Genomic DNA, 26,424 nt, shown 5'->3' on the forward strand with positions numbered 1-26,424 from the left:
GCCACATTACCTGATCATCATTTCTAACTGTTTCTTCCTCTAAAGCTATGTAAAGTTTGTCCTCCACATTGTCATTGATTGGGGAATCACTCTGGCCCTGAATTTCGTACCGTGGCGTGACATGGCTATACTGGCCAGGTCACTGATAACAGGTGAATTGCTGAGAAAAGGGCATGCAGGGGGGGGGAGGAGGTCATGCTGGGTAAGGCATTGTCTCTGCCTGGAATCTTGTTGAGGCAGGTGTCCCGTGTATACGTACCAAAAATGACTCGCGAAAATTGAAAATTGTGGAAATTATGAACCTTGCAATTGCAGGACGTTGAAGTACGTCCTCGGGATTAGCTGTGACAAAACGTGAGGACGTGGAAGTACGTCCTCGGGACGGCACGGGTTAAACCTAGGAAAATACGAAAAGGAAATACTAGTCAATGTAGCGTATCACCAAGGAAGGGTGGGAGCCTGGAGAACTGTAGATCTAGTGGAGTCTGGGTGCTAGAAGACCTCTCTCACTCTCACTACTGGAGCACAGAACCACACTCCATCATGACATATAAAAGACTGATTCAAATTCGGTGTGTGGGGTAGGATGCCCAGGCCAGCTGGAAGAAGGCGTGGCCAACGGTTGAGGCGAGCAGGGGCAAACAATATAGAAACAATAATATTGCTCAGTAGGGCACTTAATTACGTGAATTAGAACGGTCACTTTTGAACAGTGACAAATGGAGAGAGAAACGGTTAACTGAACGATACACAGTGAGTTTTCCACTAAAGTTCATGGTTTCTCACAAAAGGAAAATGTCGCGAGTTTGATACGTGACATTACGCCCCTTCAAAATGAAATTTTTTCCTTATGGGAAAAAATTTGTGGATCTATCTATCTATCTATATACCTAGGCTGCTTCCCCCAAGGAAAGGGAGGTAGCCGAGACAGGACGACTCACTCTCCATTTACTCATCCATTCAAACACATTCATTCGGATCTTAGCCCCAAAGGGGAGAACGGACAGATCCTCACCGCACCACACCGCACATCCTAACTCAGTCACACAAGATTCACACTGTGGTGTGTGTGCTATCCTGCTACAGGAGAAAATCACTGTCACCAATGAGCGTAAAAACCTCGTATTTACGTTAATAGAGGCAAGCTTGAGGGAAAAAACTCCGTGACAACGGTGAAAATCCTGTACTCAGGTCAAACTGAGCGAAAGTTTGCTACATTTACACTGACAACTAATTGTTGTGTAGCGTGGTGTATGTAATACACGATGTAGGTGTGACAGTTGTAGTGTAACTGTACCTACGTGTAAAATGATAGTAAATATTAATAATATGGCGACTACGAAGGCAGAGGAGAAGAGGCGGCAGCGTGCGGCAGACGATCAGCTGGCCCGCACAGCAAAACTGCTACACCCATCGCTGTACCTGCAAAATCAATTAGGGTGGAGCATCAAAAGTGTCAATGAGACAAAAACTCTTATTACATTACAATAACTCTCTCTGCCTAGCAATCAGTACATGCTACGAAAGGTACGCTGTAGCTGAACAATACGAGTGACAGCCTAAGCTTCGTACATTCGAGGTCACCATTAATTTATTAGGTACATTATTAACCAGGAAACGTAGTCCCTGGACGCCGTTGGCCTCGAGGACTCGTGTAGTTTACTGGTTAAACTTAACTCTACATTTACGATTAGCGTCGGCAAGTTGAGAATCCTTATGCACTCTCGGGCTCGTGTGTCCTCAGACACAGCCTCGGACTACACACGGGTCCTCAACCTCTGCCTTAACCTAGTGCCTATATTAATATCGGGGAGCTGAGAATCCTTGTGCAAACTCGGGCTCGTGTGTCCGCAGACACAGCCTCGGGTCGCCTCTGCGTGGTTCTCTCTCTAACTTCCCCCTCAACCTACAGTACTTATATTAATATCGGGGAGCTGAGAATCCTTGTGCAAACTCGGGCTCGTGTGTCCGCAGACACAGCCTCGGGTCGCCTCTGCGTGGTTCTCTCTCGAACTTCCCCCTTAACCTACAGTACTTATATTAATATCGGGGAGCTGAGAATCCTTGTGCAAACTTGGGCTCGTGTGTCCCAGACACAGCCTCAGACTGCACACGGGTCCTCAAACTTCCCCCTTTAGCCTAGAGTACACATGTATATACAATATCGGGGCAGCTGAGAAGCCTTACGCAAACTCAGGCTCGTGTGTCTGCAGACACAGCCTCGGGTCGCCCCTGCGGGTTCTCGAACTTTTCCCCCTTAAACTTACGGTACATATGTATGTACAGGCCCTGGACATACTGTGTCCTGTGGGGCCAATGGGCGACACGTCTGGTCTGCACCCACTTCACCACTACCCTGTCTCTCAACTGACTCAGAGATTACGGGTGTGGTTACAAACGGTGCAGGAAGAACATGTCCCTGAATGGTGTTACGTGGACACACATTGCAGGAACGCACAAAACTATCTATGTCTCGTCCCATCCCTGGCCAGAAAAAGTCAGCTCGGATATGGCCCTGGGTCTTCCTTTTCCCCATGTAACCTCCTGAGGCTGAACAATGACCCCATTCTAACACTGCTTGGCGGTACTTGGCAGGAACGACAAACTGCAGTTGAACCTCGCCCTCGGGTGTTCATGACTCACAGCAAGCCGTCCTTGTTTGCGAAGGAACTTGGCTCGACCTCCCTGTGAATACTTTATCATTCTACCCTTTTGTTTCTTTCGCACGGCAGCAAGTGTCGGGTCAGAATGTTGTTCTTGAACAACAATTTGGCTACACATCAGATCTTGTGGCGATTCAATGGTCACTGGGGTGACACAATCTGGAGCCTCAGCCATGGCTCGTGTTACTGTAGCTGAAATCTGAGTAGCGTCATCTTCGGTGCAATTATCCTTGACACCGGGAATATTGCCTACGATTAGGTCAATTAAAGGTTCTGGCATGACAACTGCGAGTGTCGTACCAGTATAAAATGGAGATGCCACCTGGATACATACCTCAGGGAACAATCTCACTGATCCATCTATAAGGTTAGCTTGGATCTGTTGACCTGTGTACTGGTCAGGCCGAACTAGACTCTGCTTGACAGAGCAACCTGAGGATCCATTCTCTCTCAGGACCTTCACAGGGATGCCTCCCACAAACCCTGGCTGAACAAGGAAGGTACTGTCACCTGTGGGAGGGCCTGTGGAGGAAGCAGTTAGCCACTCATGCGGCTGCTGAATAAATGATGCGGCAAACATTGTGCCCTGTGAATTAGATACTTGAGGGGTCGTACTCACTCCCTGTGGAGATGGAACATTGGCCATCTGTGGAGGGGGGTTCACTGTCACTGTGGGACTAGAGAACTGTGGGGGAGTACCCGTACTGCGAAGGACGACACCACCATGCTGCTGCTGAGGAATGAAGGCTGCGTTCGCCTCCTGCCTGCTGTTCACTTGAGCTGGTGGTGAAAAAGACAGTCCCGACGGTCAGTTGCGTGGCTGATACTGCTGCTGGTTAGGGTACCTGTTGTACCTCTTCCACTCAGGTTTCTGAGTGTTTTGCCCGTGGTCCTTCCTCTGCAGTTTTGGACCTTGGCCATTACTCTGAGAATGGCCTTGGTGCTGGGATTCAGTCTGAGATGGCTTCCCAGACTTGGCAGTATTTTTTCTGATGTTCCAGGTGTTTTGCTTACGAGTTTGGTACCCGTAAGCAGTGAAGAATGCATCAGCCTTTTCCACCATTTGGCTGGCATCTTTCACGTGGCAGATCTTAAGCTGTGCTATGAGCTCAGCAGGCCATGACCTCTCTAGCTGTGTACGCAGCATGAGGTCAATTATCCCCTCTAGCGTGTGAGGGGTCCCATCTTTTTCCATCCACTCACCTAAGTAAGCAGTGTGACGGTCGAGGAACTGATCAGCTGTCTCCTTGCCTTGGAAACGAGCTCGCATGAATTGAACTTTGGCGTCGTCTACTGTGAGACCATACGCCTTAATGAGTGCAGCTTTCATCATCTCATACGTGAGATTGTCTCCATGAATTCTGTGGAGAATATCAAGGGCAGGGCCCTCAAATAAACTAAGAAATTGGAGCCTCTTAGCTGCCTCATCCAGTTGATACATGTCTGCCATGTCCTCAAAACGAGCTATGTACGGCTCGATTCGCTCGCCTTCCTTGTATGAAGGAAGCTTGATGCATGGGGTCTCCAGGACATGTATAGGAAGAGCGCTAGTGGAGCTTGGACCAACTGCACCAGACGTGTCTGAAGCCAAGGAATCTCGCTTGAGCTTCAACATTTCAAATTCATGTTTTTCGCGTGCTTCTCGTTCGGCACGTTTGTGTTCTCGTTGTCTCTCTCGTTCCTCACGCTGTTCTCGCTCGTGTTCTAAGTCAAGTTTGCGCTGTTTTCGCTCGTGTTCGCGCTGCTCTCGCTCGTATTCGCGCTGAATCTTACGCTCTTCACAGGCATCATTCTCGCGCTGCTGCTCCTGATTATGCCGTGAGAGTATGTACTCTTTCATTTCCTGGGGATCGGTAAGGCACATGTCTTTGGCTTCCTGTAAAAATACGGTGGTAGCCATGATGCTAATTTACTAAGCAAGCCAAAACTGAGTACTGACTGCTGCTTCGCAAACGAATGCTAATAAACACAAGTAAAGAATACAGACACAAGCTAGTGATGACCAGTCTTATCTAGTTAACTAGCAAAGAATAAATCAAGAATGCAAATGACTGGGAAGACTCAATTAACGCAATGGGTATGGCGACTTCCCAGGAGTGATTAAAATCGTCTGGCATTACCAAGAATAAAGTACTAAATAGAGTTAAGTACTCTATGGATTAATAAAGCAGAAATTCACTTGGTAAACTAACGGTAAACACCAGTAAGCTTGTGCCTATAAACTTTAATGATAAATACCTAAATATGAATGAGTGAGTATTATCTCGTGAATAGCTTTAGAGCTAGGAGTTAATATCCTGGAATGAGGTTGCCAATTGTCACAGGGTTTTTAAAATAAATGCAATATTAAATGATAATGTTCAATAATACTGATAGCAGGGACAATGAATTGTCCCTGCTAAAATCAAGCAATGATCACTTTATGCCGGCTTGCTTCGCTGATTCTGTCAGAACAAGAATTTATAAACTTTCTCAACAGTACACAGCAGAGACTAATTACTCACAATTGCTGTTTATTAGTACTGTTAGCCTCTGGAGAAAGTGACTTCACCCCTGACAATAAATAACTAATACTATTAATGATATCAGGTTCTTGCTGATGCGTTAACTCCTAGAAGGCACAACGGATGTTAAGCTTAATACAACAAGACTGGCCTAAGTACCAGTTATGAATGGCAAAGCGTTTATGCAAGCTAGGAGCTAATAGAGAAATAAGCTTAGTATGGAGAAATGAAACATGAGTTTACATTAAGCTCGAGAAAAAGAAGTTAAATTTATTGATTACAAAGAAATAAATTTAACGTTACATTTCAAAATGAATTCAAAATAAAGAGATCGCACTCACTCGCTCACTCAGAAACTAAACTCTTAAACCTAGCTAGGAAAATACAAAAAGGAAATACTGGTCAGTGTAGCGTATCACCAAGGAAGGGTGGGAGCCTGGAGAACTGTAGATCTAGTGAAGTCTGGGTGCTAGAAGACCTCTCTCACTCTCACTACTGGAGCACAGAACCACACTCCGTCGCGACATATAAAAGACTGATTCAAATTCGATGTGTGGGGTAGGATGCCCAGGCCAGCCTGAAGAAGGCGTGGCCAATGGTTGAGGCAAGCAGGGGCGAACAATGTAGAAACAATAATATCGCTCAGTAGAGCACTTAACCTGCGGTGTCCCGTCGATGTTCTTCAGCGTCCTCACGTTTTGTCACTGCCAATCCCGTCGATGTACTTTAATGCGCTGCAATTGCAAGGTCCATAATTTCCACAATTTTCAAAATTCGCACGAGATTTTTGATTCGCCCACCTACCCAAGCCTCCGCTACCTGCCACCAGGCGGGCAGCGTTCCAGACCTCGCACGTGCCCTTGTCTCGGTCACTCACCTGTTAGCAGTGACCCAGGTCAGACATGGCGCGTAAAGGTCTCTCAGACGACGAGATACAATCTGCCCTGGATGCCTTCACTGGAGATAGTGATTCTCCACTTGATGATGATGTGGTGGATCGAGATTACGTGCAGCCTGAGGAGGAAATAACAAGCAGTGATGAGGAGGTCCCTTCGCCCCGGAAAAAGTGGCATGTCACGTATCGTAAGGCAAGGGAAGGCCAGCCTGCACCCAAACCACCTGCAAGGACCTCTGTCCATCCCCTAGAGAGAGATTCTGATGAGGACGAGGACGAGGACGGCGGCTTAGGACGTGATGTTGCCTCGTGGTTGGGGAAGGAAAAAATCTAACCCCGAGGATCAGAAGGTGGGGCGAGAAAGCAAATAAGGTATGGTCCTAGTGTTTTGTCTGGGGAAGGCGAAAGTGGTGTGGCGGGAGTGCGGGGTGAAAGGGAAAGTGGTGTGGCGGGAGCGCGGGGTGAAAGGGAAAGTGGTGTGGTGGGAGTGCGGGGTGAAAGGGAAAGTGGTGTGAGGGAGGCAGCACGAGCACATGGTGCACGTAGGCATAGGGGAGAGGAGGTGGAGCCGCTCCTCAGCATGTCTTTCGCCCCACAATATTCCCAAACTTCCTCCCCACAGCCCCAGGATGTGGGGAAAGGAAGGAAAGGGAAGGGAAAGGGTAAAGGAAAAGGGAGAGGGAAGAGAAGTGCGAGTGATGAAGGGCACCGCTCTCCACCTTCCCAACCTCCCCCACCACCCTCACCTCCCGACCCTGAAGAAGGCGACGATGGGGACGAGGCTGGAGATGGTAGAGTCACGTGGAACTGGGAAGATGGGAGTAATTTTACTCCCATCATTCACCCTTTCACTGAGGAGTGACGGTCTGGTTGTACGGCTCCAGGTGTGCATGTGGCTTCCACTAGGGTGGATTTCTTCCACCTGTTCTTTTGGGAGGCATTTGTGGGGCGCATAGTGGAGCAGACAAACCCATTTTCACGAACACAGCGCCGTGAAACTGAACGTCTGGGCACAACTAGCAGGCATTCCCAGCAATATGACTATTCTGTGACAATTTCTGAGATGTTCTTATTTTTTGCCCTGGTTCTCTTGATGGGTGTTGTCAGAAAAAATCAAATACCGGCAGACTGGACCACTGACCCAATGACCATCACACCTTTCTTTGGAAAGGTGATGAGTCGTAATAGATTTCAGCAGATTCTCGGCCGCCTCCACTTTTTTGATGCAGAAGATCCAGCTAATGCTAATAACACTGATAAAATGAGGAGAATTAGGCTTGTATTTGATAATTTATGGGAAATGTTCCGCTCCTCATTTTATCCTTACAGAGACCTCGTCATAGACGAGAGTCTTGTGTTGTGGAGAGGCAATATTTCCTTTCGCCAGTACATACCCAGCAAGAGACGCCGTTTTGGGTTCAAGATCTTCGTTATGTGTGACTGTAAGACTGGTTATGTATAAGACATAGTCTTGCACACGGGCGCACAGACAGATATAACAGAAGATTGTAATATTGGACTCTCAGGGGCCGTGGTGAAGACAATGATAGAGGAGAACCTTCATCGTGGTCATGTGTTGTACCTGGACAACTGGTACACTAGCCCTCTTCTCGTTCGGTTCCTCCACCAACATGACACCGGAGTCTGTGGTACAGAAAAGAGAACCGTCGCCATATGGTCAAGATAGGGAGGAAACTTGACAAGAATGAGGTGGTTTTCTTCCAGGCAAATAACATCCCTGCCACCCTGTGGAACCACAACAGGGAAGTTGCCTCCTATCGACTGTACACAGCCTCCTGATGCACCGCACAGACTCCATTGATCACCGCAGCGAGAGGAGGCGCAACGTCTGGAAACCCGAGTCTGTACTTGACTATAATCTGAACATGAGGCAAGTGGATCAGTTAGACTCGATGATTTCCAGTGTGGACTGTGCCAGGACCACGATGAAGTGGTACAAAAAGCTCTTTTTCCACTTGCTCGACGTCACGGTCCTCAACACACACTACCTGCATGCCATGACAACGGGAATATCAGAGACCTTTGAGGGGTTTGTGAGGGAGCTGTCACGTGAAATAATCGCCAGGTATGCCCAGGACAGGCCCACACACCGCACACGTACCCCCATGGCTGCCCAGACTCCCCTACGCCTCGCAGGACGCCACTACCCTAGCACAATCCCTTCCCAACCAAACCGTCGTAAACCCCAGTGCCGCTGCCATGTATGCAAGCACTCGACAGTCAGACCAGCCACTCAGAGAAAAGACACAAGGTACGAGTGTGCAGAGTGCAATGTTGCGTTGTGCCTTCAGCCCTGTTTCAAAGAGTACCATAACTTCCTACACTACTGAAACTGTGTGGGATGGCGATATGGTAAGGCCAGTCAGTATGTGCTAAGTCTTATATAAAGTTGAAACGGGTGTAATGTTAGCAAGAAAGTAATGTATAAGTTGAGAAATAGTGTAAGTTGAAGTGATATCAAAACTACACCCACTGTGTAAATCTGCGAAAATATGACGCTCAGTATAACACTCTGGTCATTAAATATGTGATAGCAAGAATATAAAGTGGAAACGGGTGTAATGTTAGCAGGAAAGTAATGTATAAGTTGAAAAATAGTGTAAGTTGTAACAATTGATGTCACGAGTACACCCACTGTGTAAATCTGCGAAAATATTACGCTCAATAGAACATTCTGGTCTGTAAGTATGTGATAGCAATAATATAAAGTGGAAAAGGGTGTAATGTTAGTAGGAAAGTAATTTATAAGTTGAATACTAGTGTAAGCTGAAACAAATGCCCCCACCATCCGCCCCTCTCCCGGTGACGACTCGAGGTGCCTGGAACCACTGTCTGACTTCTTCTTCATTTCTGCAACATTCACGGCCTTTCCTCTAACTTTCGCTCTGTTGAGCACCACCTCTCCTCCTCTAAACCTCACCTTCTTTTTCTAACTGAGACTCATTTGTCTGATGCAACTGACACCAAACCCTTTTCTGTATCCTCCTACTTTCTCTATATTCATTTGAAAGCCAAGGGTGGCTGTTGTGTATATATACGCAACGACTTATCTTGCTCTCGTGTTCATGAACTCGATTCTTCTGAATTTTCTACACTCTGGCTTCGGCTTTCCTGTCATTCTCTGACTAAATTATATCTGTTCTGTTTACTTATCCCCTAATTCTACTGACTATCAAAAATTCTTCGACTATCTTCTACGATGGAACACATTCTATCCATTTCTCCTTTCTCTGAAATCTCCATTCTAGGAGATTTCAGTGTTCACCACCACCTTTGGCTCTCCTCTCCTTTCACAGATCCACCTGGTGAACAAGCCTACATCTTTTCTATCCTTAATGATCTAGAGCAGCTTGTACAGCACCCTACCCGTATCCCTGACCGCCTTGGAGAGAGCTCCAACATACTTGATCTCTTCCTCACAACTAATCCTTCTGCTTACTCTGTTAATCTTTTCTCTCTGTTGGGCTCCTCCGATCACAACCTTATTACCTTAACCTGTCCTATCACTCCGGTACGGCCTGTGGACCCTTGAGGGAAACGTCGTCTGTGGCATTTTGGAACCACGGACTGGGAGGCCCTCAGGCAGTACTTCTTTGATTTTCCCTGGGATGATTATTGCTTTCATGGCTGGGAGCCATCTGAGTGTGCCTTGCGCATTACGGAGGTTATTCTCTCGGGCATGGAAGCATACATTCCATTCTCATATCCTTTGACTAACGCAAGAAAGCCTTGGTTTAATCACGCTTGTTCTAATGCTGTCCGCAACAAGGAGAGGGGCTACAAAAGATACCGGAGCCAACCCACCCCTGAATCACATCATCTTTATGTTTCTGCCTGGAATCGTGCTAAGTCTGTTCTTCGCTCTACTAAAAATAATTGCATCCATACTAAATGCTCTCAGCTCTCCAACTCGAATTCTTCCCGCTCCTTCTGGCACCTTGCCAAAAATCTTCCTAACAACTTTACCTCATCATCCTTCCCTCCTCATTTCTACTCTGATGGTTCTGTAGCTATTTCTTCTACTGATAAAGCAGATCTCTTCGCACAGACTTTCTCCTCCAATTCCACCTTAGACGATTCCAATGCTGTTCCTCCATCACTTCCCCCCTCTGACTTCCTCATGGCTGACATTAAAATTTCTTCAGTTGATGTATTTTCTGCCATCACTGGCCTCAGTACTAACAAGGCATATGGGCCTGATGGGGTCCCTCCTGTTGTTCTCAAGAACTGTGCTTCTGTGCTTACACCCTGCCTAGGCAAACTCTTTCGCCTTTGTCTGTCAACTTGTACCTTTCCTTCTTGCTGGAAGTTTGCTCTCATTCAGCCAGTCCCAAAGAAGGGTGACCACTCCCAACCCTCCAACAATCGTCCAATTGCTTTAACGTCCTGTATTTCAAAAGTTTTCAAGTCAATTCTCGATAGAAAAATTTTAAGGCATCTTTCCTATCACAACCTTCTTTCCGATCGTCAGTACGGGTTTCGTCAGGGACACTCCACTGGCGATCTTCTCACCTACCTTTCAGACTCCTGGTCATCCTCCTTTCGGGACTTTGGCAAAAGCTTTGCCATTGCACTTGACATCTCAAAGGCTTTCGATCGAGTCTGGCATAAATCTTTAATTTCCAAACTGCCCTCTTACGGTTTCTATCCTTCTATCTGTGCCTTCATCGCTAGCTTCCTTTCTGGTCGTTCTATAACCGCTGTTGTAGACGGCCATCGTTCTTCTCCTAGATCTATCAACAGTGGTGTTCCTCAGGGCTCTGTCCTATCACCAACTCTCTTCCTTTTATTCTTCAATGATCTTCTAAGCTGTACATCTAACCCTATCCACTCATACACTGATGACTCCACCCTTCACCTTTCCATTCGGTTCCTGCAATGCCCATCTCAACAGTTACTTCATCAAACAAGGGATGAGGATATGGCACACCTAATGTCTGACTTGGCTCGTATCTCTGACTGGGGTAAAAATAATATGGTTGTTTTTAATGAATCAAAGACTCAGTTCTGACACCTATCAACCTGACAAAATCTTCCACAGGTATACCCACTAATGTTTAATAATATTCAGCTTAATCCTGCATCATCCTTGAACATGCTTGGGGTTTCATTTACTCGGGACTTATCTTGGAAAGATCATATTACTGTACATCTCTTGTAAAATCTGCTTCCAAGAGATTGGGTGTGCTAAGCCGACTCCGCTCTTTCTTTACCCCTGCACAATTGTTGACTCTATACAGGGGTTTTATCCGCCCCTGTGTGGAGTACAACTCTCATGTGTGGGGAGGCTCCCCACATACAGCTCTTAATAGGGTGGAGTCAAAGGCTTTTCGTCTCATTAACTCTCCTCCTCTTACTGACTCCCTTCAACCTCTGTCTCTTCGCCGCACTGTTGCATCTTTATCTCTTTTCAATCGCTACTTTAATGGTCACTGCTCCTCTGAACTGTCTGCTTGCATTCCTCCACCTCTACGACGGGCGCGTATCACCCGTCTGGCAGCAAACTCTCATCCCTTTTCTGTCCAACTCTCTAATGCAAGAGTTAACCGTTACTCCCAGTCTTTCATTTATGCAACAGGTCAGTTCTGGAACTGTCTCCTTTTGTCTGGATTTCCTGCTGCCTATGATCTCCAGTCTTTCAAACGCAGTTTGTCCAGGCATCTCAAAATGATCGGAACTTGAATTTGGCTCTCTATTGTATTTTGTTTTTCTCTTGGAGGGAACTGTTACTGCGGGCTCATGGCCTTTGGTTCCTTCTTCCTCGCATAAAAAAAAAAAAAGATATCGCGATAACACTCACTGTGTAAATGTGCGATAATATGACGCTTAGTAAAATAGTAAGGTCTCCAATTATGTGATAGCAGTGATATAAAGTGGAAACATGTGTAATGTTAGTGGAGAAGTATTATATAAGTACAAAAATAGGTTGTAAGTTGAAATAATAGTCATAGCGACTTCACCCTCTGTGTTATTATGCGCTATTATTACGCTAAATGTTATCGTAAGTCCTGAAACTATCTCAAAACAGTTCTCTAAAGTGGAAAAGTGTATAATGTTATTAGGAAAGTATTATGTAAGTTGAAAAAACACAATGCGAGTTGAAACAACAGTCACAGCGAGTTCACTCACTACGTTAATAAGCGCTAACATTACACTAAATGTTATCGAAAGGCTTGTGAATACGTAAAAACAGTTCAATAAAATGTAAAATGGTATAATGTTATTGGAGATGTATTATGTAAGTAGAAAAAATTATATGTATCATGATTCAGCAATGTTAGCGATTCATCAGTGAACAGTTTGACCGATTTTGCTCGGTTCGCCCGATGGTACAATGCTTATTTCACCTCTATTTTTGTATAAAATCCAATTACTCTTGTATCACATGTTTTTATGTTTGTAATAAATACATATCTACTTACTTTCATTGGTTTCCCAGACTTATAATACCATAGAAAACGTGAGAGCCTCAGACCACCTCCACAGAACACGGTACCAGGTGTAACGAAGGTACAGTATACCTGTTTAGGCCACTTATAGACCCCGGTGAACACTTTCTTGGTGATTGACCATTGTTTCTGACCAAAAGCGAAAGTTTTAGCAAAAAAAATTTGGGTCCAAAAATGGTCGGGCTTGGGGGGTACCAGTGGTGAAAAAGTGGTTGGGACGGGGCGGGTTAATGACGTGCATTAGAATGGTCACTTTTGAACAGTGACGAATGTTTTGAAAAAAGTATACCATCGAAATGGAGAGAGAAACGGTTAACTGAACGATACACAGTGAGTTTTCCACTAAAGTTCGTGGTTTCTCACAAAAGGAAAATGTCGCGAGTTTGATTCGTGACAATTATGAATATAATTATGTTTTACAGAACATCATGGCAGGTCATCTTGACACTGAACTTCTCATAGTGGAAGTGGAAAAGAGACCTGCATTATGGGATACTTCATCAGAAGATTATAAAGACAAAAACAAGAAAATACAGGCCTGGGTAGAGGTGTGTCAATCACTCACTGAAGGTTATGAAGAAAAGGGCATGCCAGAAAAGAACAGCTTAGGTAAATTTTATTATATATGCTATATTCATGTAACAGAAACATACAAATATACTTGAAATTTATCTTCCTGTTCAGTGTCTTGTAAATTTCAGCTAGAAATGTCTGCAGTCTACACAACCTACTCATCATTACACTACCTCATACTGCCAAGCTACTTTCCCGACATCACTGGTGAAATAATTACAATAAGCATCCCTGATTTTATTGGCATACCTTCCACCCTGCAATCCTCTTCCTATCCCAAAATCTTGAAGTCCTGTGATCACCAAAGTATCATCATAACTGTACCCATCCCTTTGGCGAACATAGTTATGCAAGACACAACAGGCTTTGACAATGTCAACAGCAAAGTCAATGTTAACATTCAGAGGTCGATGAAATATTCTCCACTAGTTTGACAGTATACCAAATGCACACTCTACGTAGTGCCTTGCTCTTGTCAGTCTATAGTTGAAAATCCTTTTGTGAATTGTTAGATTTCGTCCACCATAAGGACGAAGCAGATTAGGTGAAAGTCCAAATGCCTCATCACCGACAAGAACATGTGGCAATACGTCAGTCGTGCCAGGCAACCTTTTTGGTTCTCTTGAATTTTTTGCCATAAAAGGGAATCATGAAAAATGGTTGAGTCTGCATTCTTCCCATATGAGGCAATGTCTTCAAATGTAAAATTGTAATTTGTATCAGCTACAGCCATAAGGACAACAGAATAGTAATGTTTGTAATTAAAGTACATAGAACCACTGTTCATTGGTTTTACGATTCTGCAGTGTTTCCCGTCGACAGCTCCAAGGCAGTTTGGGAAATAAGCATGTTTTTCAAATCCTGCAGCAATCTTGCCCCATTTCTCCTCGTCTGGCTCAGGAATACAGTCTCCTCTCATTATCTCCCAAATTTGAGTACATATGCACACACACACACACACACACACACATATATATATATATATATATATATATATATATATATATATATATATATATATATATATATATATATATATATATATATATATATATATATATATATATATATATATATATATATATATATATATGCATGTATATATATATATATATACACATATATATATATATATACATGCATATATATATATATATATATATATATATATATATATATATATATATATATGCATGTATGTATTTATTTATTGCAGGTAAAGATGTCCAGAGCAAATGGAAAAACATACGAGACTCATGTGCAAAGGACTACAAGAAACAAAATGAAAAGAAATCGGGATCTGGAGCGGTGCAATCTCGTCGTTACATCTTCAGTAAACAGTTGGCCTTCCTAAAGAAAGTAATTGGAAACAGAACCACTGCAGACAGTTTATCTTCATGCCACACTCCAAACATGACTCAAGAAACAGCCCAAGATTTCGCTCCTGGACAATTGGTGGTGTGTCCACGAACTAGTGAGAAACGAAGGAGGATGTCTCTAGAGGACAGGGTGATTCACTTCATGGAAGGTCATGAGCAACAGAGCGCAGACGACGATAAAAATTTTCTCATGTCCCTTCTTCCATTAGTAAAGTCTTTAAACGCAGATAACAAACTGCTCTTCAGAATGCAAGTTATGCAATTACTAATGAACTTTAAAGGAAGGCAATATAGGCCTCCATTTGACCCACAGAGGTATCCAGACCATTCCCAGTTCCTCTACATAATTCTCAGCCTATTCATACTCAAATGTTTAGATACCAGAATATTCCAACATACTCTCATTCTCACCATAACTCAGTACCTTCAACTTCACAGTCTACTCAGGACACATTTCAAGCTAGTGAGGAAAACCATGCAGTATGTTCACCTGCAGCACTTTCCCCAGCTTCTGACACCTCACATATGGCAGATAATTCTGTATTGTCATTCTATGATTTGGATGCTCAGAATATTGTATTCTGATGTGCTCAGAATATTGTAATCGACCAAATATTAAAGATAGCACACCCAATCTAGCATCTATAATTACCTGTCATAATTATATGGATATAGATTAATTCATTTACTTATTTTTTTACTATTCATGCGGGTATATACTCGCATTACTCCCACTTTCCATGTTCAACGGAATTACTTTCTCATGCATAATCATTGCAAATCAGTTCCACTTCCCGTTTACCTATATAAAGGCAAATAAAGTTACTGTGCTACATATTACTTTTTCATTTACCTTACACTTACACTTACCTCACAGTCAGTGCAACAGCTTCTTCAGGAGAAATGGATGATCTCATAACTGTGTCTTGCCATATAATACCATCTTTCAGTTTGCTCACAAGTTCTTCAAATGTAGGAGATGACATGCAAAAATAATTGAAGAACTTTTCTTCATCAGCTTTCAGCTCAGAATATATCGTGTAGAATGCTCCTTGAAGGAGCCTAGAGCTGTTTATTGGGTGGGTCCACCATTTGCGTTGTCTCTTCTTTTTTAACACCTTGTTCATTAAGTACACATAAATCACTCTCTTCTTTACGTCCTCCATCTCGAGCAAACACCGACAAACTGAGAGGTATTCTGTGCACTGCTGCATACGAACCGCGCGGGCAAAAAACACTCGTTTGAAGACATGCCTCTTGTACACCCACCCGCGCAGCCATACTACCGCGCGGGAAAAAAACGCTTGTGTGAAGCGAGCCTCAGTGCTTATGTCCCAGTGCTTTATTATGATTCTGAAATTACTGGACACATAATTATTTCCACTAGACCACACAGGATTAAGTGCACTGAACTGTACTGCATGGTGTACAGTACCCTCCATTGATGCCAAGACTAAGCAAATACATAGTACTGTATACTATGTACTGTATTACTGTACGGTATCAATACTGTATTGTCTTTTGATTTTCATCTTTTGTTCATGGGAAAGTTTTTAGGATAGAGGGCTGGGAAAAGCAAGACAAATAAATCCATTGAAGAGAGGACATGCTCTTCATCGGCGGAAAGTGTGTGGTACCTATACAGTTTTCTACCTAACAAACTGACTCGAACTATAGTCTGTCTCAGGAAAGATGAGGGTAGAATATCGTCTATTTTACTCCAAAGTCACTGTCAAAGGCCGAACGCACCTGACTTAATGACCTGTGGGAATACAGGCTGGCCAGGGACAAGGCCTGAGGGCAAGAGGCACACACACACACACACACACACACACACACACACACACACATCAAAAATCATTGGAAGGTGGCATATACTAATGTTGATGGTTTAATATCAGCAAGGTTAGAAATCAACGATCTTTTGAGGATACGTGAACCTAACGTTATGTGCTTTGTAGAGACCAAGTTAAGAGAAGATACTGATGTTCATTTGGGAGATGGTAAATACAAACTGTGGAGAAGAGACAGAAAAGAAAAAACGGGAGGAGGAGTGATGATAGTAGTGAAGAACAACATAAATGTAGATTCCGTGGAAATGGGAGAAGCCAGGGCCGAAGTGATGAATTTGAAATTTGAAACTGCAGAGAATAAAAGTGAGATATGGCAGTAGTGTATGTTCCCCCTTAGACAAGAGCATGGAGTGATGATGAATACCAGGAAATGCTGTCAGACATGGCAAGTTATTTGCAGAAACTGATTGAGAAAAGCAACAATATAATTTTAATGGGTGACTTTAATTGTAAAGAGGTGAACTGGGAGGAATGGGACTCAGGAGGCGACGAGGATTCGTGGGGCACTATATTATTAAATATAGCAATGAACAATGTGATGACGCAATGGGTCAAAGAAGAGACACGGTTCCGAGGTGAGGACACACCAGCAAGACTAGACTTACTGTTTACCAAAGAACCCGATGTAATAGAATCCTTGAAATATCTGTGTCCTATTGGAAAAAGTGATCATGTGGTCATTGAGTTCCAGATGATAACAGGGAACGTGGAGCCAAGAGACGAGCTTTATAGCAGGGAAGGTACAACTTTGGGAAAGCAAACTTTACAGGATTGAGAAAATTTTTTGAAAATGCAGATTGGAGAAAATTCAGAGAAACAAGAGAGATACAGAGGAAGTGGGATATTTTTCTAGACCTGTATAATTCGGGAGTGGAAAAATTTGTGCCAAGAGTAAAGGGGAAAGAAAACAGGAAAAAAGAGTGGTTTAATAAAAGGTGTATTATAGCAAAAAAAAGAGAGACACACGGCGTGGAACAATTGGAGAGAGGTAACAACAGAACAAAGGAAGAATATAAAAGAACTAGAAATGAATACACAAGAATACGCAGAGAAGAAGAAAGGAATTTTGATAAAGGTATAATAGACGAATGTAAAGATGAACCCAAACTGTTTTATAGATTTGTTAATGGCAAATTGAAACAAAAGGAAGGAATCACCAAACTGAAAGTAGAAGGAGAGGTCTATAAGGATGCGGCAATGCAAGCAGAAATAATGAACAAACGTTTCCAGTCAGTTTTCACCAATGAAAAGGAGTTTGTGGAAGCGGAGGTAGTTACTAGAAATGTAGTGATAAAAGATATAAAAGTGGAAGTACAGGAAGTGTATAAACTACTAGAAACTCAAGATTAAAGGAAAGCCCCAGGACCAGATGGAATCTCTAATTGGGTACTGAAGGAATGCAGAGAACAACTGGCAGATAAGATTCACAGTTTAATTGTGTGTTCTCTGGAAGAGGGGAAAGTGCCTCAAGAATGGAAGATGGCAAATGTGGTACCAATTTATAAGGGAGGAAACAAGGAAGAACCCTGACCAGTGTCCCTAACCAGCATGGTTGCAAAATTGTGTGAAAGAATTCTGAAAGATAGATGGATAAAATATCTGGAAGAGATGAATATTTTGACTGGTAGTCAGTTTGGATTTAGAAGTGGAAGGTCATGTGTTTCCATCTTGTTGAGTTTTTACTCAAGAGCAATTGACGTGCTTCAGGAAAGAGAAGGTTGGGTGGATTGTGTGTATTTAGATTTGGAGAAGGCCTTTGACAAGGTACCCCATAAGAGACTAATGTGGAAACTAGAGCATATAGGAGGACTGAAGGGGAACCTCCTGGAATGGATGAGAGACTTTTTGAGAGACAGACAAATGAGGACAGTCATAAAGGATAAGATGTCTCGATGGAGGGAAGTAATAAGTGGAGTCCCACAGGGCTTGGTGTTGGCGCCAGTAATGTTCCTGATTTACGTAAATGATATGGTAGCTGGAGTGAACAGTTATGCAAGTCTATTTGCTGATGATGCAAAGATCATGAGGAAGGTAGAGGTTGAGGAGGATTGCAAAATGCTGGAGGAGGATCTGGATAGGTTACATGAATGGAGCCAGATGTGGGAAATGAAATTCAATGCAAAGAAATGTAAAATATTGGAAATGGGTAAAAGTACCAAGAGGCCATCATTGAATTATTTGATGGGTAATGAACCAATCACAAAAGCGAGAGAAGAGAAAGATTTGGGTGTGCTGGTCCAGGACAGTTTGTCACCTGAAAAACACATTAACAAGACAGTTAGAGAGACGTATAAACTCCTGACTAATATAAGAGTAGCTTTTCATTATATGGATGAGGAGATGATGAAAAAATTGATAGTGGCCATGATTCACCCCAGGCTGGAATATGCAGCAGTAGTGTGGTCCCCACATAAAAAGAAAGTTATAAACAAGATTGAGAGAATACAAAGAACAGCAACCAAGATGGTCCCCAGTCCCCAGTCTGGCAGATCTGTTGTACAGAGAGAGGCTGGAAAAGCTGGATTTGCCTTCCTTAGAAGAAATGAGAAAGAGAGGCGACATGATTGCAGTGTTCTGGACCATGATGGGAGTAGATAAAATTGACAAAGATCTGTTTTTATGGGATAAGAGAGTAACAAGAGGACACGGGATGAAACTGAGGAAGCCAAGGTGCATGAAGGATATCAAGAAATATAGTTTTCCTTATAGATGTATAGATCTGTGGAATAACCTGGACAAAGAGATCGTCCAGTCTAAAAACTTAAACGAGTTTAAAGCTAAATTTGACTTATTGAGAAACAGAGACAGGACCACACAAGCGTAGCTCATTTCCTGTATATCACAATCAGGTAAATACTATCTATCTATATACCTAGGCTGCTTCCCCCCAAGGAAAGGGAGGTAAATACAATACAGTTAGATAAATACACACACACACACACACACACACACACACACTCAGCCAATGAATGAATGGGTATAAGTGACCTTCTATGCTCACAGGTCAATATGAACTGTGGTTCCTGTTTTTGGATGCAACTTTTTTTTTTTTTTTGTTACAAAGCGCTAAAAATAAACGAAAAATATTGGACCAGTTATTCGTTGTATACTTAAATTTAATAGCATATTATTCCTTTTTTTTTTTTTTTTTTTTTTTTTTTTTTTGAGCATTGATTTTGTGTTGTGTTGTGTTGTTGTATTGCACATTGTGTTGTGTTATGTTGTGGTGTGGTGTCGCACGTTGTGTTGTGTTGTATTGTGATGTCGCAAGTTGTGTTGTGTGTTGTGTCGTGGTGTCGCACGTTGTGTTGTGTTCATTTGTGGTGTCGCACGTTGTGCTGTGTTGTGTTGTGTTGTGTTGTGTTGTGGTGTCGCACATTGTGTTGTGTTGTGTTGTGTTGCACATCGTGTTGTGTTTTGTTGTGGTGGTGCACGTTGTGTTGTGTTGTGATGTGGTGAGATGTGTTTTCTTTATCATTTACAATTTATTCTTTTATGTTGCAGGACTCAATAATGACCGAAAACCTGGAGCGTGAGGATTGTCGGCAGCCACTCAACAGGCGGGGAAAGCTTGTGGTGCTTCGTGTGCACGAGCACCATCGGAGGATCCACTCTTCATTAAATGAGACCGCTCTTGAGAAACTCACATCGGAAGTGACAGGAGTATCTGTGAGCTCTATACAAAGATTTAAAAAGGAAGCAAGAGAAGGCAGTGTTTCCTCGCCCCCGTCGAAGAGACCCAGGATATCTCCAGTGGTGGACAGCATGGACGCGTCTGATATGGCATGTCTTCGCAGAATTATCGCATCATTTTATGAGAGAGGTGACGTTCTGAATTTGGATCAAATTTTAGCAAAGGTAAAGGAGGAGATTAATTTTAAGGGATCAAGAGCAAGCCTTCACAGACTCCTGAGAAAGAATGGATATACTTTCATGAAATCAGGTAAGGACAAAAAATTCTGATGGAACGACGTGATATTGCTTTGGCACGAGCAGTTTATCTAAGAAAAATACAAGAAAACAGAGAATCAATCAACCCACGGCAAGAGATTTACATAGATGAGACTTGGGTTAATCAAAACGAGAGTGTCAATAAATCCTGGACAACTGCAGATGAAAAACTGGGCGGAAGGTGAAAAGTGGCAGAGGATCCAGATATATCATTATACACGCAGGCGGAGGGGATGGATTCGTGCATGGAGGTTTGAACATGTTCAGATCTCAGAATGGTAACAGAGGAGATTACTGCCAATCAATGAAGCACCACACTTTCAAAGCATGTTTTGAAGACCAGTTACTCCCAAACATCCCACCCCATTCACTGCTCATTCTGGACAACGCTTCGTACCACTCTAAGATCCTCAATAAAGCACCAACGCAGGCTTCCCGTAAAAATGAAATAATAGAATGGCTGAGGGAGAACAACATTCAGCACAACCCACAACACTCCAAGCTAGAGCTGCTAGATCTGGTGGAAAGAAACAAAGACAGGCAAGAGTATGAAATAGACTATCTATCTATCTATTGCCAGACGCCTCAATCCCGTTTGGGGTGGCCACAAACAAATCGCCTCCAAGTCGCCCTGTCCCCCGCCATTTCACTCCCCTGCTCCCAACTCACACCCCCCTCTCTCATATACCTCTCCACCCCATCTCTCCATCTCATCCTCGGCCTCCCCCTCCCTCTTTCCCCTTCCACCTCACTCACATACACTCTCTTCGTCAGTCTTTCACCCTCCATCCTCTCCACATGGCCAAACCACCTCAGTGTGTTCCTCATAACGCTTCCTATCACATCCACATCAACACCACAACGCTCCTTTATATCCTCATTCGTCAGCCTGTCTCTCCATGTGACTCCACAGGCTCCTCTTAAATAACTCATTTCCACGGCCCTCACTCTTGATTTGTGTCCTTCCAACAACGTCCAAGCTTCACTTCCGTACGTTAGAGTTGGTATCACAATACTGTCATGTAGTAACTTTTTCACTTCCATGCTCACTTCCCTGTTTCTTATCACTGCTTTCAAAGAACCAGCAACCTTTCTTCCCTGCAGTACCCTTTCAAGCACTTCACCCTCCAAACCTCCATCTTTACTCATCACACTACCCAAGTACTTAAACGTATTCACATTTTCCAATTCCTCACCATCCAGCCTCGCTGTACATTCACTGACTTCACCTCTGTCAAAGACCATCACTTTACTCTTCCCTACATTCACCTTTAGATTCCGTTTCTTACACACTCTCTCAAACTCATCCACCAAGCCTTGCAGCTCCCCTTCGTCTTCACTCAACAACACAGTATCTTCTGCAAACAACAGTACAGGGAGTTTCCAAACACTATCCTCTCTCACCAGGGCCACTCCAACATCCACTACCCTACCTTGTACCTCTTTTATTACCCCATCCATGTACAGATTGAACAACCATGGAGACATGACACATCCCTGTTTCAACCCAACTTTCAAAGAGAAAAATTCACTTAGTTCACCATCCACACGCACTGCAGCCTTCGCACCATCGTACATACTCTTCACAGCATTCAACAACTTCCCATCTACTCCATATATTCTTAACACTTTCCACAATCCTAGTCTATCCACCCTGTCATATGCTTTCTCCAAATCCATGAAAGCCGCATACAACTTCTTTCCCTTCTCAAGAAACTTTTCCACTAAAGATCTGAGAATGAATATCTGATCTACACAACCTCTTCCCTTCCTAAAGCCTCCCTGTTCTTCTCCAACTAATTTCTCTGTTCTTTCTCTAACTCTGTCAATAAGTATCCTACCATACACTTTTCCTATTATACTAAGAAGACAAATGCCCCTATGATTACCACACACTTCTTTTTCCCCTTTTCCTTTGTACAAGGGAATAATTATACCTGACTTCCAATCCTCCGGGACTCTACCTTCCTCCCAGGCCAATCTGCACATCTTCCACATCCATTCGACTACTATCTCTCCCCCATGCTTCAGCATTTCACCACACACTCCATCAATTCCTGGGGCTTTCCCTGATTTAACTTTCTTCATTGCTTCCACAACTTCTATCCTACTGATTTCTTCCTGTCCTCTCACCTCCCTCCTTCTCCCAGCCATTCCCCAGCCACTTATACTCGCATTACTTCCATCCTCCACGTTCAGCAATTCCTTAAAGTGTTCTCTCCATCTGCTCACTTTTTCTCCCTTCTCCACTAGTAATCTACCATTTTTACCTTTCACTCCCCTGCTAACTTCACTTCCACCCTGTCTTACTCTTTTCACCTCTTTCCAGAACATTTTCTTACAGTCCCTCCACTTTACACTCAAATTCCTTCCAAATTCCTCATCCACTCTCTTCTTACTCTCTCTTAATCTTTTCACCTCTCTCTTTCTTTCTACATTTAACTCTCTCTTCCGCCTCTCAACTTCTTCCACGCCCCTATGTCTCATCCATTCATTGTATGCTTTCTTCTTTTGTGCCACAGCCCGTTTCACCTCTTCAGTCCACCACGCTGTTCCTTGCACCCCCCTCCGTCTTCTCTTCCTTCCACACACCACATCACATGCTGCACATATTTCTTCTGTAAATATTCTGCACACACCTTCCACGTCCCCCATCTGCTCCAATTCATATTTGCCCAATCGTTCCTCCACTTCTCTCTTATACTCTGCCTTTTTCTCATCCTCTTGTAACCTTTCCACTCTCCTTGCAACTACTCCTTCCTCTCGTCTTTCCCTTCTTCTATTCCTCCATCTTACTTGAACTTTAATTCTGGCCACCACCAAGTAGTGGTCAGAAAGTCCACTCCCCCAACCTCTATAAACTCTTGCATCCAATATACATCTTCGCATCCTTTCATCCACACACACATAATCAATAGACACTATCGCAAAAGACCAAGGATATGAGGTTTTACGACTTCCGCCCTACCACTGCGAATTAAATCCAATAGAACTTATATGGGCTCAAGTGAAAGATTAAGTAAGAAAAAAGAATTCCAATAATAATCAGACAATGCGTGTGGTTGAGGAAATCACAAGAAATGCAGTGAGGAAAGTGACACCAGAAAACTGGCAAAAATGTTTGGAGCATACGAGAAAGCTAGAACAGGAATATATCAGAAATGACATTGTGCGCAGTCACATGGTCGAAGAATTCGTCATTAACGTGGGGAATGATTCCACCAGTGAAGAAGAAGGTTTAGATGAGGGAGACATGAATATCGAGTGATAGATAGAGAGAGAGAGAGAGAGTGTATTTTCAATGTAAATTTTAGAGTATAATGAATATTTATTAGGAAATGGTACTGTTGATCCTTCAATCAGTAAAACTATTGTAAATCAGTTTATGTTTTTTCATAAAATTTTTTTTCATAAACAATAGTAATAAAACAATAAAATGAAATAAAATAAAAAAATTTTTCTTCTTCATCATTCATGGCTATTTCATTGGCTTCCTTACTCTAACCCTCCCAACATTCCGACCCGGGCCACTCCCATCCTCCATCCCTCCTCATATGGACCGATATCTGGGCACTGATAGATAAACAGAGGCTACACATTGTTTTATTATTTAAGCGTTGTGTGTGTGTGTGTGTGTGTGTGTGTAGAGGAAAGAAAACGGAAGAGGGAAGGAGGAAGGTCCAGAATCCTGAGGGGACCTCTTAATCCTTCACACGGTCACTCGTGTTCTGATTTTGGCAAAGGCTTTGTAAAATTCCCTCATGTTTCCTGAGACAGACTATACCAGAGTGCTTGCAACATCTTACAGTATCTTGGCAAGTCCATTCTGTTAAATGTTACTCATGAAAACATGGAAAAAATATGTAGAGAAATAAATCTTGAGCATTTATTTATGAACTGTTGATTTAGAAAGTGGGGTTGTACAGTAGAATTATCGTGATTCCCTTGCTCACAGTTATGCAAACAACCACGGCCGACCAATTTACAGTATTTCTTACTGCAAGGATGGGCGACCTCTGGCCCACAGGCCAGATCCAGCCTGCAAAGGTCTATCGTCCAGCCTGCCAACCTGCTCGGCATGAACATAGCAATCTGGCCCGTGAAACCCCAGCGAAAACAAATTAAATTCTGACAAATAGCATCTGCCAGCTGCATATGCTATTTGGCAACTCGGCTCTTCCCTCACCCTGCGCAATACAATCTTTCCACCATCCTGCCAGACGCCAGTGTCTGTTGGACTTCCACATTGAGAGGAGGCATGTGCCACTCTTAAGGTGGGTACGCACTTGTTGCGTATCCATGTACATAGTACTGTACTTTTCAAGTTCATAGATATATTGAGATCTTAACCCACGAGCTCAAACACAAGCCACCCCTTCAGGTGTGGAAGTCTATATTCTGATGTGGATTTAATCACTGAGATTTAATCATGGTATGTTTATTTTTGATAAAATATGTAAAAGTTTTATGTCTAAAATCTGCATTATTATTTTACACATTCTATCTGTCTATCTGTTACCAGATGCCTTAATCCCTTATACAGGGTTGCTTAATAAAATTCATTTTCAGCTCATCATGTCTGCAACCCCGCCTGTTAAGAAGAGGAAGGTGGACCTCAAGCATCGTGTCTTAAACCCTGAGAGGAAGGAGAAGTACTTCTTCATCGAGCGTTTTGGACAGGCTCAGTGCCTTATCTGCCTCAAGACTGTGGCTGTCCTCAAAGAGTTCACTGTGCACCACCACTGGGAGACAGAGCATCGAACATCAAACTATCTGTCGATGTCTGCTGCCGAGAGGAAAGACGCCATCGCTAGACTGTCAGGCAACTTGCAGAAAAGCACTTTGCTCTTCCACAAGCAGACTACTGAGGCTGATAAAGTGACACGCGCCAGTTACAAAGTCTCCTGCCTCCTTGCTCGCCGGATGAAGCCATTCTCGGACAGGGATTTCATCAAGGAGTGTCTTGTCACTGTGGTGGACTCCATCTGTCCAGAGCAGCGTTCTGCCTTTGAGAGTGTGGGTCTTTCGTCGCGCACCATTCATCGTCGCATGGAGATGTCAGACAACGTGCATGACTCGCTAAAGACCCGCTGCTCGACCCTAGTCACCTTCTCTCTCGCTCTTGACGAGAGCACTGACACAAACGACACGGTCCAGCTGGCCGTTTTCATCCATTTGGTCACCGCTGACCTCCAAGTGTGTGAGGAGTTCCTCCAGCTTTTCCCACTTCATGGCACAATTAGTGGACAAGACATCTCCGACACCGTGCTTCACTGTGTCAAACAGTACTCTTTCGACCTCTCCCGTCTCATGTGCATGACAACAGACGGTGCCCCAGCAATGACTGGGGAGAAGAAGGGTGCCGCTCTGTTGCTATTACACCACTGTGAAGCCGCAGGACACACCCAGCCCATCCACAAGGTGAACCGCATCATCCACCAAGAGGCACTGTACGCCAAATCTGTTAGCCTTGTTGACATCATGTCTGTCATGGTGAAGGTCGTCAACTCCATCCTCTCCTGCAGCCCTAACCACTGCCAGTTCCAGGCACTGTTGGACTACGGCGACCTGCTTCATTTCTGTGAGGTCCGCTGGCTGAGGTGTGGGGCCATGTAGTCCTGTGTGTGCGACCTGCAGCAAGAGATCGCCACCTTCCTTCGTCAGAAGAACCTCCCCCATGCTGATCACTTCTCCGACCTGCGATGGCTCTCTTGCCTGGCCCTACTCACGAACATCACTACGCACCTGAATGCTCTCAACATGAAGGTGCAAGGCGAAGACATTCTCGTGACAGACATGCACGCACACAGCACTGCCTTCAAGGTTAAACTGCATTTTTGAGAGACTCAGTTGACTGCTGGTTAATTTATGCATTTTCCTCTCCTTGCTGCTTGTTCCCCTGAAGATGTGGATCTGGATACTTGCGTCGGTGTCGTCGCTTCTCTGCGGGAGGAATTTGCCTCCCGTTTCGCAGGAGTCAGACTGCTGGCTGCGGATTTCATGCTGTTCACCACCCCCTTTGACTTCCCAGTGGACGATGCCCCTGCCCCCCAGCAGATGAAGTTGGTGGAGCTGCAGTGCAACAATGAACTGAAGGCAAAGTTCTGCACCTCGTCTCCACTGTCCTTCTTCCATG

General features: G+C 43.8%; 1 protein-coding gene across 1 annotated transcript; it reads left to right on the top strand.

Annotated features, from left to right (window-relative positions):
• The first annotated feature begins 15,734 nt into the window (after nt 1-15,734).
• LOC145390599 (general transcription factor II-I repeat domain-containing protein 2-like) lies at nt 15,735-25,904 on the top strand. Its single transcript, XM_080265405.1, has 3 exons — nt 15,735-15,743; nt 19,842-20,120; nt 24,858-25,904. Exons 1-3 carry the CDS (start codon nt 15,735-15,737, stop codon nt 25,902-25,904), a joined length of 1,335 nt encoding a protein of 444 aa, XP_080121531.1.
• Nucleotides 25,905-26,424: the final 520 nt, after the last annotated feature.

Source organism: Coenobita brevimanus, chromosome 15 (assembly GCF_032717465.1).
Source record: "Coenobita brevimanus isolate Jiangsu-jjx chromosome 15, ASM3271746v2, whole genome shotgun sequence".
In the NCBI taxonomy this organism is placed as follows: domain Eukaryota; kingdom Metazoa; phylum Arthropoda; class Malacostraca; order Decapoda; family Coenobitidae; genus Coenobita; species Coenobita brevimanus.